The 16,176-nt window shown below is 52.8% G+C and overlaps 1 protein-coding gene across 3 annotated transcripts in view; it reads right to left on the bottom strand.

The window, feature by feature from the left end:
• Window positions 1–15,883, bottom strand: part of SETD2 (SET domain containing 2, histone lysine methyltransferase) — a 45,077-nt gene extending 29,194 nt beyond the window's left edge. For 2 of the 3 annotated variants that reach the window (XR_011093600.1, XR_011093601.1), the window contains exons 1-5: window positions 15,566–15,883; window positions 10,133–10,148; window positions 2,882–7,326; window positions 1,134–1,265; window positions 96–224 (exon numbers count right to left, since the gene is read on the bottom strand). Coding sequence is in view for 1 of the 3 variants with exons in the window: in XM_068673162.1 (XP_068529263.1) it covers window positions 96–224; window positions 1,134–1,265; window positions 2,882–7,326; window positions 10,133–10,148; window positions 15,566–15,603 (4,760 nt within the window). In the remaining 2 variants the exon portion in view is untranslated. The remainder of the gene's footprint in view (window positions 1–95; window positions 225–1,133; window positions 1,266–2,881; window positions 7,327–10,132; window positions 10,149–15,565) is intronic. The other variant, XM_068673162.1, reaches the window with a different exon arrangement.
• Between the last annotated feature and the right edge of the window lie 293 nt (window positions 15,884–16,176).

Raw genomic sequence — 16,176 nt, 5'->3', positions numbered from 1 at the left:
AACAGCGGTGAAGCTAAGAAACTGCAAGCGCGTAATTTTCCACTCGCGAGGGAGTCAAACAGCACAGCTACGTCATTCCAAGAGCAAAGTCTTACGATGGGAGATCTTTGGCAGCTCTGAGTCCCCAACCTTTCTTCTCAGTGAGGATCACTTCAACATCTGCATGCTGTTTCTTCTGGAAGCGCCTGTTGGAACAGTAGTCGCCGTTTGGGCACCTGGAAGAACTAAGGGAAGGAAATGGAACAAATCAATTCCCAGCAGGACGACGGCGGCAACAGAAACAGCTCAGATGGGGAAGAGATACCGAGGAGCCATAATAAATGCAGCGTAAAACTTTCAAATGTGTTTTGCTATAAAAAGCATAACCATCTGACTGTCAACATGCAAATGCAGACGATTTATTTCTGGAAAGAAGATAAAAAAACATTTTCAATCCAAATGCTACTGCGCTCGCACGTCGTATAATCCAAATGGGCTGAAGTGGCCAATTCTCTCCACGTTTTTATGGGTTCTTCCCCTGAGATCTCCCCCTTCCCTACATCTGCTGCCTGGGCTAAATTAAAACCAAAGGGCAATGCTTCTGCCATGCAATTCCTTTCCTTCCACCCCAGCTGGTAATGATCCGCATGCCAGGGTGCCAATCCCTTGCTGTGACCATCACTTTTAGCCACATGCACCTAGCCCTGCCTCCTGCTCATGCCAAGCAACGCTTCCTTGGCCTCCAAACCTCTTCCAGGAGAGGAGAGGAGACAAGAGCAGGAGGCTGGTAGGGCTCTGGGGAGAGCAGGGACATCAAAGGAGAAGTGAAAGGAGATGAGGATCTCACACAGAGCTACATCTGCATTTCTCTCTCTCCCTTCAACCATGTTTATGACAGAGGAGAATTAAACCTCACGAGCTGAGGACTTTGCAGTCAGTTTTTAGCAGGAGGTTACTGAGGAAGGCACTGGCTTAGAAGATCTAAGGTCAGATCTAAACGCTGGTACGTGGGCTCTGACGCTCAATCCACGGCAGCCACTGGAAATAAGAGTGTGAAGACAACTTGCTGCCAACGACCAGAAAGGTTTGAACACTTTTTGGGGCTCCAAAGTCATCCCATGTACAACGGTGGCCACTCAAGAAGCAGGACTCACCACTCGATCATGAGCAGGCGGTTGAGACAGTCTTCTCCACAAGCGACCTCCCCCTGAGCTCGTTCCTCCTTGGAGAGAGGAGGGCACTCGCACAGCATCCTCTTGATGTCCCGGTGAGATTTGTTCTTCTTTCTGCGGAAGACAAGTCATTGAAACACAGCTGAGATAGTTGTGTGCATCCATGTACGTACCTGCACATAGAGGCAGGACTAAAAACCTTTAATTTCATCATACAAGTAAAGAAGCCAATTTTCAGAAAAGTCAGCTCTAAATTTTACAGCTAAAAGACTTCTCACCACATAGCACACGTTATAAGGTTTAAATTAAGAGGATAAAAGGCTTTGATTGGCCTCTTTTGAAATCCTATATTCTGTAATCGGACGTAACGCTACGGAGACAATCTCCAGAGCTCCCTCCAAGCCCAGCTATCCTGCAATGCTCCGTTTGGTTTCGCCGATTCAAAGGCCAGGAGAAAACCTATGTTCTAAAATATTAACACACAAAACGTTAGTGGGCACGTGTATCGTTTTTAAAAAGCATTATTTTTAAAAAGCAAATTGAAGGGTTTAGCTACTTAAACCTCTGCTTTACTGTCAAATAGGATGATTTAAAAAAAAAAACATAGGAAAACTGGAGTTACAGCAAAGGTAGGGCACCAAAGGCATCTACTAAGTGATATTTTAATTCCCATAAGATAATTAGCCCTTGCAAGGGAAATGCTTTGGAGTGAGGATCCCAGCAAGACAAAAAAAAAAAAGGCGTAAGAAAAAAAACAAAAAAAAACTTGGGCTGAAATAAACAGCAAGTTTTGTCTACACGTAAGTGGTCTATATTCAGGCTCTGAATTAAGAATGTGTTTTTTATATAAATGTGTTAAAGCATTTTGGCGAACAACACAGTTCAGAGCAGCCAAATGAAGCAACAAACACTTGAGTATCAAGACCCACTACAGAAAACACAGCGCGTGTGTAAATCCACACCCGTGGAGCTCCCCCGCACCGCTGCCATGCCCTCGCTGCAGAAGGGTTTGGTGTTTATTTGGGGGTTTGAAAAACAGCCCTGCTTTATTCTGCCTCAGACTATCAGAGGGAGGCATCCTGAGGTGAGAAAGGAGCTTTAGCAGGCATGTATGATGAGCAAGCCTTACCCCAGGCTGCCCAAGGACTGGTTACAAACTGGTACAGAGCTCCATTAAAGCGGGATTTAATATTTTTGAGCAAGGATGAAGGCTGTTGAGCTCTGAAGCAACACACTTACTGAAGCTCAAAGCTCATAAACAGATTATTTTTTTTCCAAGGGACCATGTCCTGGTCAATATTCCCATGCAGAGGGGCTCATCAATCAGCAGCTCACTTCTGGTATTTCACATTGCAGCTGTTAGAGCTAAAATAACTTGTTTGAGATGATAAATGATTACGTGCAAGCACCCAAAGCCTTTGAAAACACCCGACGTGTGTCCAGAACCTTTCCCGTGCCCAGATTTCCCTTCGTCTTGAGGGTTGTCCTCTGGGGACTCTGAAAAAATGAGATTTGACAGGCCTGGGGGTGATGCTGCTGCACTGCTCTGGGCTCTACTGCAGCCCCACCACTGGCGGGGGGGGTCATATGAATGGTGAACAGCAGAAAACACAGGAAAAAAAAAAAAAAAGGAAGAAAAAAATCAAAAAAAAAGCTATCACAGAATCAAATACAAGTTGAAATCTGCTACAGTCAAAGGCAAAAAATAAAATTAAAGAAAACTCAGTTACCTTTCCGTCAAGTACACGTTTTCCTCAATCAGGTCAAAGTAACAGGGCATCTTGCCTTGCTTGGCAAACTCCTTCCAGCGCTGCGGGTCTCTAAAGTCATCCATGATGCACAAGCGACCAACCATGGAGGAGTCCTGCGGTGCCGCCTCCGCTTGCTCCCCCTCTGCCTTTACCTTCTTCCTCTCCCTCGAGTCGCCATCGCTCTCCGAGTCACTCTCCAACTCCTGGCGCCTTTTTTTTGGCGGCCCTCGCTCCTTCACGTCGTTTTTTTCCAAAGCCTTCACCTCCTCCTTTTTCTCACCGGCGGAGCCCGGCTCCTTGGTGGAATTGCTGCTGATCTCGTGGGCTTGCACAGAACCTGCCTCTTTCTGCTCAGGAGCGTGGAATTTACTCGGGGAGCTGGGAAAACGAGCCTTGCACTCATCATCCCAGCGGTCATCCTCCTCGTACTCCTCGTGATCCTCCGTTAGGGAATCCGGCACTTGCCCTTGAATCCGTTCGTAATTAATTCCAGAAGGCCTGCTAGCAGACCTCGCGTCCCAATAACCGTTGCCTTGCCAGTAGTTCTGAGAGCCGCCGTAGGCTCCCGAACCTGGCTGGTAAACGTAGCCTGAGTAGACCCCGAAGCTGCTATCCGGCTGCTGGTAGGTGCTACTGGGCTTCTCCGGCTGGGAGAAATCCCAGCCTAAACCACCCAAATCCTCCCCTGTATGAAAACCGTCCACCTTGGAGAACTCCCCGAGGCCAGACTGATTAAGCCCACCCTTCCCCTGCCTGCTGTCGGGCTGGGAAGCGTTGGCCTGGTGTCGGGAGTTATCGGCGCTTTCCAAGCTCTCGGGCAGACAAAATGGCTGCTCCTCCTGCAGGCCACCAGGTCTACCCGCGGACACCAGCTCCTTCAGCCTCTCGTCCTGGTTGGGTTTGCCATCGGAATCCGCCGCTAAATCTGCCTGACTCGTGCTGTCAACGCCATCACTCTGAGGCTGGCAAGCGTCTGGACGAAGCTCTTCGGGCTCCTTCCTGCTGAGCTCGGTGGAAGAGGCCGGGCTCTTCTCCATGCCCCGAGGGGAGCACCTGCTCTCTGCCTGCGGGCCATTCTTACTCGTCGTATTCTCCGGCCTCTCCTCGTAGTAAGGCCGGCTGGGCTCCGGCCTCTCATCGTCCCAGTGGTCCGAGTAGCGCCGGTTGCCTTGGCTGCTCCGCGAGGAGCACGGGCTGCTCTCCTCCATGGCGATGGTGGAGTTCTTGGGGACGACCACAACCGACTGGAGCCGCTTCCGAGGCATGCCGTCGTCAGAATCTGAATCCTCCGTCTCGCTGTCGTCGCTGCCCGCCTCGCTGTCGCTCTCGGCCGTGTCCGAGTAATCGTCATGGCGAGCGGGAACGAACTCGGAGGCGCCGCCGCTGCTGTCACACGTCGGGGCTTGCATTAGGGTTTCCGTTTCTTCGGCGGTGACCACAACGTCGCAAGATGGAAACAAAGCGTCTGGAAAAGCCGACGCCACCAAGGGCCCGTTCCCGGCGTCCTCAATTGAGGTGCCAAGGCCTTGCTCTTTCAGGTCGTCAGACCCAAGTCCCTCGGTAGAAACCGCGCTTTCTTCCACCGCGACCTCTCTGCTGCGGTGCTCCAGCGGCACTTCGGAGTAATACGAATGCTCGTCCTTGAACGACAGCTTGCCTTTCGCCGAAGGAAGGTCGACATGCCGGGTGTCCACCTCCAGCATCTCCTCAGCTTCCACATGGTGTGCTGGCCTCTCACAATGACTTGGCGGGGCCCTGTCCCACTTGGAGGGGACGTTTCCCTCGGGATGATGCACGACCACGGGATTGTCCAACCTGATTCGGGGGGAATAGCCGTCCTGGGAGGAATCCCTGCTCGAGCTGTCCACAGCTAGGCTCGTTTTATGGGCATGGTTCATATGATACTGATCGTCTTCACAGGCCGACTTGGAATTTTGATCCTCTGGGCTTTCATAGTCGCACGTCACCGTCTGTGGTTCGACGTGCACGTCCAGAAACGCCTCGGAAGTAACTTTTAGATCTGCTGGTTCTGCTTCGATTTCAACCTCCGAATGGTACAAAGAAGGGGTGGCATCATCGGAAATGTAGCAAAAAACTGATTCTTTGGTTTTGTCGCATGGAGTCGCCTGATCATCCAGCTTCTTGATTAAAGTTTTAGAATGATCTACATTCACCACTGGCAAAGGCATAGCTTCGCATTGCTGCTCTTGGACCGGAGCCTCCGTTTCCTTAAACAGGCTGCTACACTCGCTGGACTGCACACGAGAATCGCCTAGCTCGTGCTCTTTAGAGGCATACGTGCTCTCAAATCCATTCGATGGCAACGGATACAACTTACTCGTCTTTACAACGGGTGACACTTCCGACCTACACAGGCTATCGTCAGAAGACGCTGCGACATCCTCTGTTTTGGAGGCACTGAGAGTTCCCAAGTCATCAGACCTACCCTCTGGGGACCCATTTATATTCATTTCCATAGGGAAACACGTTCTTAACTGCTCGTGCTTTACCTTTGCTAAAGTCTCTTGCTCCTTAACACTGTCATGGCATTCATTTCCTGCAAGTTCCTCGGACCTTGAATGAGGAAAACCAGCTTTTGATTCATCTGTCTTTTTAAAAGTGGGTGAATCATTTAACTGATTTAATGGAGAAAGTGTCTTTTCCCTTTCAAATCTTTTTGCAATGGACACTCGGATCTCATTGCTTTTTAGACAAGAGGTCTCTAAATCTAGAGAATTAGACTGCTGCTTTATTTCTTCAACCGATTCTGTACAACAGAAAGAACTCTTAAATTTATCAGGCTTTGGCGCAGGGGTCTTTGAAGGGGTGGACTTATAACGGGAGGAATTCACATTACTGTCAGGCTTAGAATGGGATGTCCCCTTTCGATACCCGAGCTCATTAAGGGGAGAGCACCTTTTGGTTACTTCACTTTCTGAAGTCCGTTTTGAATCTCTATCTGCTTTTGAAGAAGACTTTCCTCTCCTCTCCATGTCACCATGAGATGACTCTATTTTGCTGTCCCTGTCCGACTTAGAGTAAGAAGTCCTTGAATCTCTGTAGGAAGAGGAGTGGGATGACGTGCGCCTCGAGTCGCTAGATCTGGAATGTGTCCTCCTGTACTCGTCTTCCGAATCAGAGCTCTCCCTCGCCCTCGAATCCGCGTACGAACGGGAGTATCTTGTCCTTTCTCTGTAAGGGGAGCTCCGGTGGTATCTGCGGTCGGACTCGTAGTAATGCGAGCGCTCCGACCTCGAGTACGAAGAGCTGGTTCGGGAGCCCCGATCGGACCGGGAACGAGAATGAGAGCGGCTTCGCCGTCTGTCCCTGTCTGACCTCGACCGGGAGGACGAGTACCGCGAATCTCGCTCCGACTTGGAGTAGCTAGAGTACTTCTCATCTCTGTCTGACTTGGAGCGCGAGGAGGACTTCACCAGGTCTTCTCCCCTGAGCGACGCAGAGCTTTTCCTGGGATCTCTCTCTTTTTCCGCACTGGATATCTTCAGTTCATGCGAGCGCTGGCTGGAAGAAGTCCTCACAGAGTCTTCATCAGACTCGGAGCCCAGCAACACGCCGTCGGACTGGGAGAACTTCCTCTTCGAACCCTGTTTCCTAGAGCACAGAGAAGCACCCTTGGAGCTGTCGGACACCTCGTCGTCTTTCCCAATATGGGAATCTTCCTTCTGTGGAGTTATTTCCACCTGCTCGGCCGTGTGTACAGTTACGTGCTCTTCCAAACCGTGCGATACCGCATCCTGCTTGACGTCCAGCTCCAAAGCCTCCTTCGGCACCACGCGACACGGCTCCTTCGAAGCCGGGACTTCTGCTTCTACGGGCGGCGACAGCAGCAGCGTCGACATGAGCGTTACGGGCAGTTGTGGCAAGGCTGCTGCTGCGGGAACTGGCATGGATGCTGCTGGTGATGCTGTTGGAGGAGGTGGAGGAGGCGGTGGAGGTGTCGACGGGAAATCCGCGGCCGCTGCCACCGGTTCCGTTACCGGTGCCAGAGCCGAGGGCGGCAACGTCGCTGCTGCAGCTGGTGGCGGTGGTTTGGTAGTGACGCTAAGTAAATGTTTCTTAAAATGGATCTTCCCCAGTTCTACCTTCGGTTTGGGAGGTGAGGACTCCTCAGCTGAACCAGCAGCATCCCCAAGGTCCATTTTAATTTTGGGGTTAAAGTCAGGCTGAAGGGGTACTGCTGGGGAGTTCTGAGTTTCATTTTGTTTCTCGTTTCCGAGACCGGTCAGAAATCTGTTCGGTAAGGTTTTCTTGGTTAAACTAAAGCTGAAAGACACTTTTTGTCTTCCCTGCTCCTCAAGGTTAACCTTTGTTTTGGTGCCTTTGGGCAAAAAGCGACTAGAAGCAACGCCTTTGAACACTGGGCCTTTGATAAAGCCAGCTTTCTGCACGGTTTCAGTCTTGCCCTGGAAAAGACAAAAAAAAAAGGCTGTAAGAGGAAGTTTTTTTTTTAAAAAAAAAAACAACTCTGTTCTACAGGAGCACTGAGCAATTTTCTTCTACCTGGTGAATTTTTTATGATTATAAAATAGAAATTGATATCCTGGGCTGAAGTCTGGGACAGCGCAGCCACGCTGCTTTTCTGAGCCTGCCTCTCTTTTGATCAAAATCAATTATCTGCTCATTTCGAGTCTTGAACAGTATCTCCTCTGGGATTCAGGCTGAGGCTTTTTAACTGACTTATTAATAACCAAGCTGAAAGTTCTTTTTTAATTCTTATTAAAAAAAAAAAAAAGAAGGGGTTCGACGCACTAAGTTAATCGAAGAGAGAGCGCTACTTTATTTGTTCTGTTTCTATGGTCTCACACCACCAAACACCCTGCACTTTCAAGCCTTAGGTGTGTTTGCTTTCACACCCCGGCAGACTGCACCTGGATGCGTTTGGTTTCGGAGTGAGTCAGGCTACCAAGAGCTACGGCCACAGCTTTAGGCTTCCTTTCCCACGTGCTGCTTTATCTCGGGCATTCATCCTTCCCGACAAGTCTCGGGCTAACAAGCAGGTCAACACAGAGTAAAGAACCTCTCACCTTACAGAATGCAGTTATCCAAGCCCAAGATTAGCAGCTTTCAGAGCAAAAAGCAAAGCGTGTTTATTTACCTTGGCGTTTGTCCACCTATTTTAAAGCTACGGGCTTGTCTCCGCAGAAGCTCCGTCGCTATCCACCACAGCGGAACGAGAGCACGATCCCCAAAAAGAATGCTGTCCCGCTGTGCTAAAGGGGTGCTCCTCTCCATCTCCCTCATCCCCATAAATCCAAACTGCATTATTCTAATTACACTCTGGGCGAGGAGCATGACTCCAACGCAAACAGTTCTAGCAGTCGGAACACCGTACACGGCGAGGTTTCCCTCCCATAACTACTGCATGAACACATCGTTGGCAGCAGCGGAGGTTTCCTGCTGCCCACGGTGACTTACGATGTGCTTAGTTATCCTTTAACTTCTGCAGAACAATGCACAGCTGCTCAGGCTAAAGGCACCGCGGTAAATTATTAAGGAGGGTGGTGGAACGGAAGCCCCATCCCATTTTGAAAACAGGCACGTCCACGTGCTTGTCTTCCTCACCAACACTGCCCCACTCCCATCTCTAGAAAGGCCGCTGAAAATGCTGTTTTCGAAGGGATGAACACATTAGAAATCATCAATTTTTTGAACCCAGACAACAGACTGATCCACAAGTGCACACAGCCAAATTCACAAATTCATTTTGTCCTTTTTAAAGGACAAAACCAAGCGTTCAGCCCACTTGGTTGGAGTTTCTCCATGTCTGAACGCTACCGAGACCGTCCTCCTGTAGGATGCTGGGCTCAGCCTCCTCGAGAGCAAGGGAACGTCATTTTGTGAGTTTATCGGGTCACTTCTTCTCCTTCTGTAACCAGAAATCGACACCTTTCTACCCTGACCTGGGCATATGCATTGGAAGAACCTAAGAAATCAGGTTCCCATCTTCACACGTATCTGGATGTCTAAGGGAAGGAGTCTCTACAAATCTGAATCCAAACTCTTATCATGGACTGGATTCACCTGTTAAATCAATTATACCCTATATATATATATAAAAATATAAATAATCACAGTAAATACAGTGCATCAGCATTCTGGAGTTGTCTTAGCAGAACTTTGGTGAAATTATTTATGTCCAAAATTCATTTATGGAAATCTACGCCAGTTGTTTTGATTACAACCTTCCTACCTCTAAGCACAACAGAGCTGAAACCTGAGCTCGCAGACGAGTAATGGGGTTTGGACCCAGCCACCTTTGCACAAAACGCAGGACTGGAGGGAAGAAAAGGAGCTGCAGAGCTTCCTTCTGCTGCTTTTCGTATCTCTTCAGCAGAGATCACGCATCTCAGAACAAATGCTTCAACCTCACATGCTCACCCTTCCAGGGATATTTTTTTCTCCTTAAATAGCACCGAGTTTAAAAAACACGGCTTACATAAATGTAAAATATATTCCACGGGTAGCTTTGGAAATTTAATAGGGAGCAATTACTGGCGGAATAGTGGGAAAGTTCTCCTGCCTTTCATGCTTTACAGACAGCAAAACGCTCCCCCAGCACGCTGCCGTGGGCGTAGTGCAGCGGGGGAAGGCGGCAGGAGCTCGCTCTGCGTACTCCACGGAGATGAATGACTGCTGAGGAACGCCTGAAGCAGCACGAGGCAGTGTCCCTGCAGCTCTCCAGCCCGCTGGGGAGGCAGGAGCACGCACAGCACGTTCAGCCAGAGCAGACGTGGTCCCGAAGCATCAAAAATTATTTAGCGGCGGTCTTTCCCTCAGCTGGGGTGTCATAAAACGTTCCAGTCCCGGAAAGTTTCCTCCTTTCCCCACATATTAATGTAGCAGAAGGCTTCGTTTTCCATGGATGAAGTCCTGAAATATTCATCTTGTCGTGGTGCAGAGAGCAGAACCTACCTGCAGCAGTGACTCAGAGGCACCACCGCGCTCCGCTGCCCGTGGCCACGAGCAAAGAGATGCAGAGGTGGCACTGAGGGCACTCCCTGCCCCTCCAGACCTCATCATTGACCTGAAAACACCCCAAAAAAACGGGATAAAACATGAAGATGTCCCTCATCCCTGTCCAAGCAAGCAGGGTTCGGTTTTGCCCTTTGGTTTATCTGGCCCCAAGGCTCAGGAAATCCCTAACTCCGAACTACGCTGGGCTAAAGTCTGTTTGAGGAGTGCCGTAAGAAAGGAATTCATTTTACTCACCTCATTTTCTTCTTCTCTATTGCAATCCAGCCGGGAAAACATGCAAAAGAAAACAAGAGAAAGAAAGGGTGAACATCAGGCAGAACCACAAAACTCACCGTCAGACCTCTGCCACCCCAAGCGTGGCCGCGCCAGCCTGCGCCCAGCCACCGGCGGCTTCGGAGGGCACCTCGGGGATCTGAACGTGGACAATTCTGCAAGGAAATTTGCTTTTCCGGAGCAAATCTCCCAAAACCAAGCATCCTGCTGGATGCTGACGGTTGGCAAGCCAGCCAGGATCCTGCCTCAACAGCCGAGCAGCTCCTCCGTGAGCAAGGAGGACGAACCGCGCTGCTCTGGTCTCGCCGTGCCCGACACTTGGAGAGCCTCGGGAAATATTTTGGCCCCTAAATGGAAACCACACAAACGGATGCAGAGGTTTCAGGCACATTTCTGCAGCGAAAGCACGGAAAAAACTGGGTATTTCCCCATTTGAGCAATCATCAACCGAGAATTAGGAGCAACCGGCTCGAAAGCCCTATAGCCAGCGGTAATTTAGGACAGAGGCTCGGGTCCGGCTGATAAAGCTTATTAACGGGGGATAAATCACCCCTACAGCAGCAATAACAGGGCTTGTTTTTATTGAGGAAACACGACCCGGCAGCTCGAGCAAGCCGTGGATACACAAAGGGCACGCAGGTGATTTAATGGGGTTGGGAACACCGGTAATTCAGCGCCGTGCCGACGGGGTGGACGGAAGGAAGCCTTTAGGAACAGCATTTTGGCACAAATCGCTGCCCAAAAGGAGCAAATCCTTGTTAGGATCGCAGAGAGCGGAGATCCAGACTTTCCCAAAACGCACGGCCATCAGGAAGGAGGAGTTAAAAGTTCAAAAGTGAGCACTGGAGGGGGTGAGAACGGCACCAGGGTCAAGCATGGCCAAAACCCAACCCCAAAACGCTCACACCGGTGATCAGATGTAATCAAGAATCAGGTCCCGGGCGCAGCTTTCAGCCCCGGAGATTTCCTCGAGAGCAGCCACTTTTAGGCAAACCAGAACTTTTTTTTTTTCCCTCGGTATGGCCGGGAAGGCAGCGGGGAGGCAGCCGGGGCCGCAGCCTCTTCCTTTCTGCCCCAGCCTCCAACACAAAAATAGGGTTGCCAAAATTAGGCAAGACGCCCGGAACGGTTTGCCAAAATTCCTCCCACGCCGGGCTGGGAGTCACACGGGTTTTCCACGATATGAGAGAGAGAGAGAGGAAGCGAAGCAGGATTGTCCCCGAGCCGGGGACACCGTCCCAGCACCCAGCTCTTCGCTATCCTCGGGCGTGTAAAAGGAAGAGTTGTTAAAATTAGCAACGGGCTCGGGCTTTTACCGGCGTTTTTTTTTTAATTTCAAGAGGAAGGGCTCATGAAAACCCCAAATAAAACGCAAGGGATGGGTCTGCAAACACACCACGAACCCACAGCCCAAGCTCGGCTTTGTGGGGTTTTGTGAGGCTTTGCTTATGCTAAAAAAGCCAGCAAACAGCACGCCCTCGGGCTCCTGGAGCCCAAATGACAAAAACTGGCAAAAAAGGGGGCTGAGCAGAGCCTCATCTCCCCCAAATCCTTTTTTTTTTTTTATTTTCTGGAAGCCTGCAACTCTTTTTATCTCAGACCTGCAGGGCTAACGACTCTGTAAGAGGGGGAAAAAAAAAAGCCTGAGCCCGGCATTATGCAGGAATTAGCACGGGTCCATCTGAAAGCCTACCTGGGCAGCAATTTTGCCTCCTTTTCTTAGGGAAAACCGAGTGCAAAAAACAAAATCCCGGAGGAAATGGCAGCCTGGGGGACTGCCCAGCTCCCCGGGCACCTCGGCAAAAAAAAAAAAAAAAAAAAAATACAAATTTGGGGAAATCTCTGCAGATTTCAGCTGCTGGGCTCGAAAGTGAGTGGGTTTGTAAAACTTACGGGTCTGAAGCTCTAGGATATTGCTTGCCTGGGGAATCTGGAAAAAAGGCAGGGATGTTCATGGGCAACCCCGCTCCGTCCCCCAAGGAGCCACGCAGAGGAAGGGACGCGGCACAGGGAGGCAGGAGGGGGGAGAAATCAAACGTTTGGCTCAAAAAGAAGCTGGAAAGCCGGGGAATTGCTCCCAAAACTGAATTAAAACCGCAGGTTGGGGGGAAATCCTGCCGAAATCCTGCTTAAATATCAGCTCCTGGCCCCCAAGCGCAAGGCTCGGAGGACACGGCCGCCCCCGAGGGAGGCGAGGAAGCTGGGAAAAGGCAGAATTAAAAAAATTAAAATCCGTCCCCCAGCAAGTCCTGCGCTCACTTACAGTCATCGCTGCTGCTGGCGGCTCCACCTCACCTGGGGCTGGGTGCTGGAAGAGGGGGAAAAGGGGAAAAAAGGAAAAAAAAGCAACAAAAGGAAAAGCAAGGTGGCCCCTCCCCTGGGGGGCAGGTCCTGGGGGCTTCCACCCACCCTCCTCCTCCTCCTCCTCCTCTTCTTTGCTGGAGGAAGCAGGAGCACAAGGCTCTGGGTTTTTTTTTTTTCCAAAGTTGGTGCTGCAAGCGCTGAGGATTTGCCTTCCTCCAGCTGGAAGGAGCTCGGATCTCGAGGCGAAACCTCCGTGGGTGCATTTTGAGCCCCAAGGCTTTAAGGCAGCTGTGTCCTGCCCCTCTCCATCCCAAAAAACTCCTGGAATTGCTGTGGGAAGCTCTGGAGCACACGGCGGGTTTGCTTGGGCACGGCTCTTCCTCCCCTCCTCCTCCTCCCTGACGATTTCCCATCAATTTTTGCCTCCTGACCCACATTTTTCTTCGGCCCCAAGGCTCTGCCCTCCGGACACGTTCCTCCTGGAGTCCTGGGGCTGATCCCAAAAGCGTAAAACGTGCCGGGGAGAGGCAGCAGCAGGAAGAGGAGCACCTTCTGGAGAGCCCAAACCACCTCCAGAGAGGCAGGGGAAGAGAAAAAATCAAATGGGACCGAATCCGGTCCAGCAAACGCCCTCCAAAACTCCCAAAAAATAAAACAGTTTTCTCCAAACTTCTCGGCGACAGCAGGGAAATGCAGCAGAGCCCTGGGTGCTTGCTCCGTGCCCGCGTTGATCGGAGGCTGGTGCTGACAAAGCCCGGCTGAAGGCGCGGTCACGTCCTCGTCCTCGCGCCGCGGCCACACGAAGCCCGTTCCGAGCCACTCCAAGGGTCAGCACGGAGCAATTAATTACCCGCAGGTGATTAAAGCTCCCGGAATTGTTTGGAAATCCCAAAATCCTGCCTGGTAGCCTGCAGCCGCCACCGACGGCTCTGTTCTCCGGCCTTAATTGCTCCATCCTTAATTACTCCATCCCGAACCGCTCCGAATTGGTGAAGGCACCGGTACCTCGACTGCTCGACGCCCTTTTTTTGGTGCTGGTGGTGTTTTTTTTTCCCTTTTCCTAATTGAACGCTGTGAACCCTTCGGAGCTGCTGCTTCTGGGCCGTGGGCACGGCGAGGGAGGAACGGCAGAGCACTGGGGGGAAGCTGCGGAAGAACCTGGGGAAGAAGAGCCCGGAAAGCCATAAAAAGCCCCAAATTCGGGCTCCGAACCCAGAGCCCGGCCTGCCAGCTGAAACAAAACCCGAAAAATAACCCGGGTTAGAAAGAGGGGTGGCGAGGCAGCCCTCCTGCCTTCTGCTGCCCTGCTCCAGGCCCTCGCTCATCAGAGAGGCGTTTTGGGGCTTAAAAAGCCTTTTTCCTTAAAGAAGCTGACATCCCCCCGCTGCTGACAACGCACCAGGGGACCTAGGTTTGGGATTTTAGGCTCCGATCCTCGCCGTGTGCCTTTGCCTTGTGCCGAGGCGCTGGGAGGCACCGAGAGCGATCCTGGGGGCAGAAGCAGCAGGCAGAATCCGGATCCCTACAGAAAGCCAAAAAAAAAAAGCCCCAAAGCGACAAAAAGCCCACGGCGCGAGCAGAAAACTGGAATTTGGGGCTGTTTGGATCCATCCACCTCAGTGTGGGGCCTCACCAAGGTCCCAGCACGGCGGGACCGTTTCGTTCAGAGCACTTTTTTATAAAAGCTGTTGGAGAAACCACTCTGGTTTCTCCCCGCAGCCCCGGTTTGCACGCTCAGAGGCTGTTTCAGCAGGGGACCAGCACTCATTTCACTCTAAATTAGCCCAAAACGCAAAATACCTACACCAGGCTAGAACTCAGTGGCTGATAGTGGAGCTATTTGAAAGCAACGGGGTGGAAAGCTCGGGACAAGCAGGAGCACGGTGCCCACCTCCAGGGCTCGCTCCTTGTCCCACACAACCCTCCCGCAGCAGGCAAACACGTCCCAGAGAACCTCAACAACCACGGCCAGCAGTCCTAGCCCGGCCCAGCACCAAATCCTCCGTCTCTCCCTAATTTTAGCAGGCTCAAACCGCAGGCATCGTTCCCCGGCTGCTCCGGGCGGGCGAGCGCACGGCTCGGGGCGCTCGCTCGGGAGGTTTGCTCTGCTGTCCTTGCTCCAAAGGGGCTGTTTCTAGCTTCAGTTCTGCTCCAGCAGCGGCACGGGGCCGCTACGTGCCGGGTGTTTTCCTCCTCGCAGCCCCGAGCTGGCCGCCGGTCCCGGTTACGGAGCAGCCCCGAATCCTTTGGGGTGGGAGGAGGGGGACGTCTACAAATGCAAAGACAGCGTCCAAAGCAACAAGAACAACAAAAATAATAATAATACAACGTGAAAAACACCACAGGCAGCTCTTCCACAGGCAACAAGGAAAGCAGGACGATGTGGTGGAGGGGGTCAGGGGAAAGCCCCGTGACGGGAGAGCCACAATTCACCGGCCATGAGGAGCTCCCCCTCCTTTCGGAGCCCTTTCTGTCCGAAAACGGGGCAGGGACTCACTCCCCTCACCTCCAAACAACCCCAGACAGCGGGGAGAGGACGACAAGAGCTTTAGGGGCAGCACCCTGAGGCTCCCAAGCGCTGCCCCGCACACCCACAGCCAAAAAGGGGCCGAAAATAAAAAAACCCTGGGACACCTCCACCACCAAACTAAACCCTGGGACCCTCCGCACGGCCCAACCGGGGTCGGTAGGGAGCAGGGCAGCGCTGCCGGAGCCCTTCCCCTTTTTTCCCTTCCTCCCCCCGAGGGCTCCGCTCCGCTGCCGGCCTCCCCCCTCCGCCTCCCGGCCGCGGCGCTCACGCAAGACCGGGGATTCGCGGCCTACCCCGGCCTCCCCCCTTCACCGCTCCGAAGCGGGCCACGAAAAACACCGGGAACCCAACAACCACCGGGAGACAAAGCAGAAGAAGCCTTCACCCTCCTCCCTTCCCTTCCTCGAGGTTTTTTTTTTTTTTCCCCTTTCCCCCACCGCTCCCGGGGCCCGCCGAGGCCTCAGGGCCGCGGGGCCGGGAAGCGGCGGCCCCAAAGAGGGGGAAAGGGGGGGGCTCGGTGCTGCTCCCCCCCCCACACACCCGGTGCTGCCCTTGCTTACTCCGGGGTGGGGTGCTCCGGGTCGTAGAAGTCCCCCATGGTCGGGCTGAAGCCGTCGGGGCTGAGAGGAGAAAGAAGGGAGAAAATGGGGGGGGGGGGGGGGGGACGGGGAGGCCGCTGTCCGCCCCCCCTCCGAGCCCGGCCTGGGGGGGGGAGGCTCAGGCTCGGGCTCGGGTTCGGCTCCGCCGCCTCCTTTCCCCCCCCTCACATCGTCCGCAGGGCCCCGAGCTTCAGCGGCCTCCGTTGGGGCCCCGCCATCCGCTCGCAGCCCCTGGCCCTGGCCCTGCCCGCCCAGCACAGCGCCGAGTCCGCCCCGGCTCCTCCTCCTCCTCCTTCTCCTCTGCCACCACCACCGCCGCCGCGACGTCGCTGGTGCTGGTGGTACTGGTGGTACTGGGGGTACTGGGGGTACTGGGGGTGATTTCGGTTCTCCTCGGAGCTCTGGGACGGGGAGAAGCGGGAGGAGCCCCCCCTAAATCCCCCTCCGGGAGCAGCGCGATTCCAGGGATTGGCACCGGGATGTTGGGGTGCCCAAGGAAAAACTGGAGCCCCCCAGGATCAGCGGGATCCCAGGGATTGGGACCGGGACGCTGGGGTCCCCAGGGATATCTG

The sequence above is a fragment of the Anas acuta genome, chromosome 2 (genome assembly GCF_963932015.1).
Source record: "Anas acuta chromosome 2, bAnaAcu1.1, whole genome shotgun sequence".
In the NCBI taxonomy this organism is placed as follows: domain Eukaryota; kingdom Metazoa; phylum Chordata; class Aves; order Anseriformes; family Anatidae; genus Anas; species Anas acuta.
This window is presented reverse-complemented; position numbering and strand designations above follow the sequence as displayed.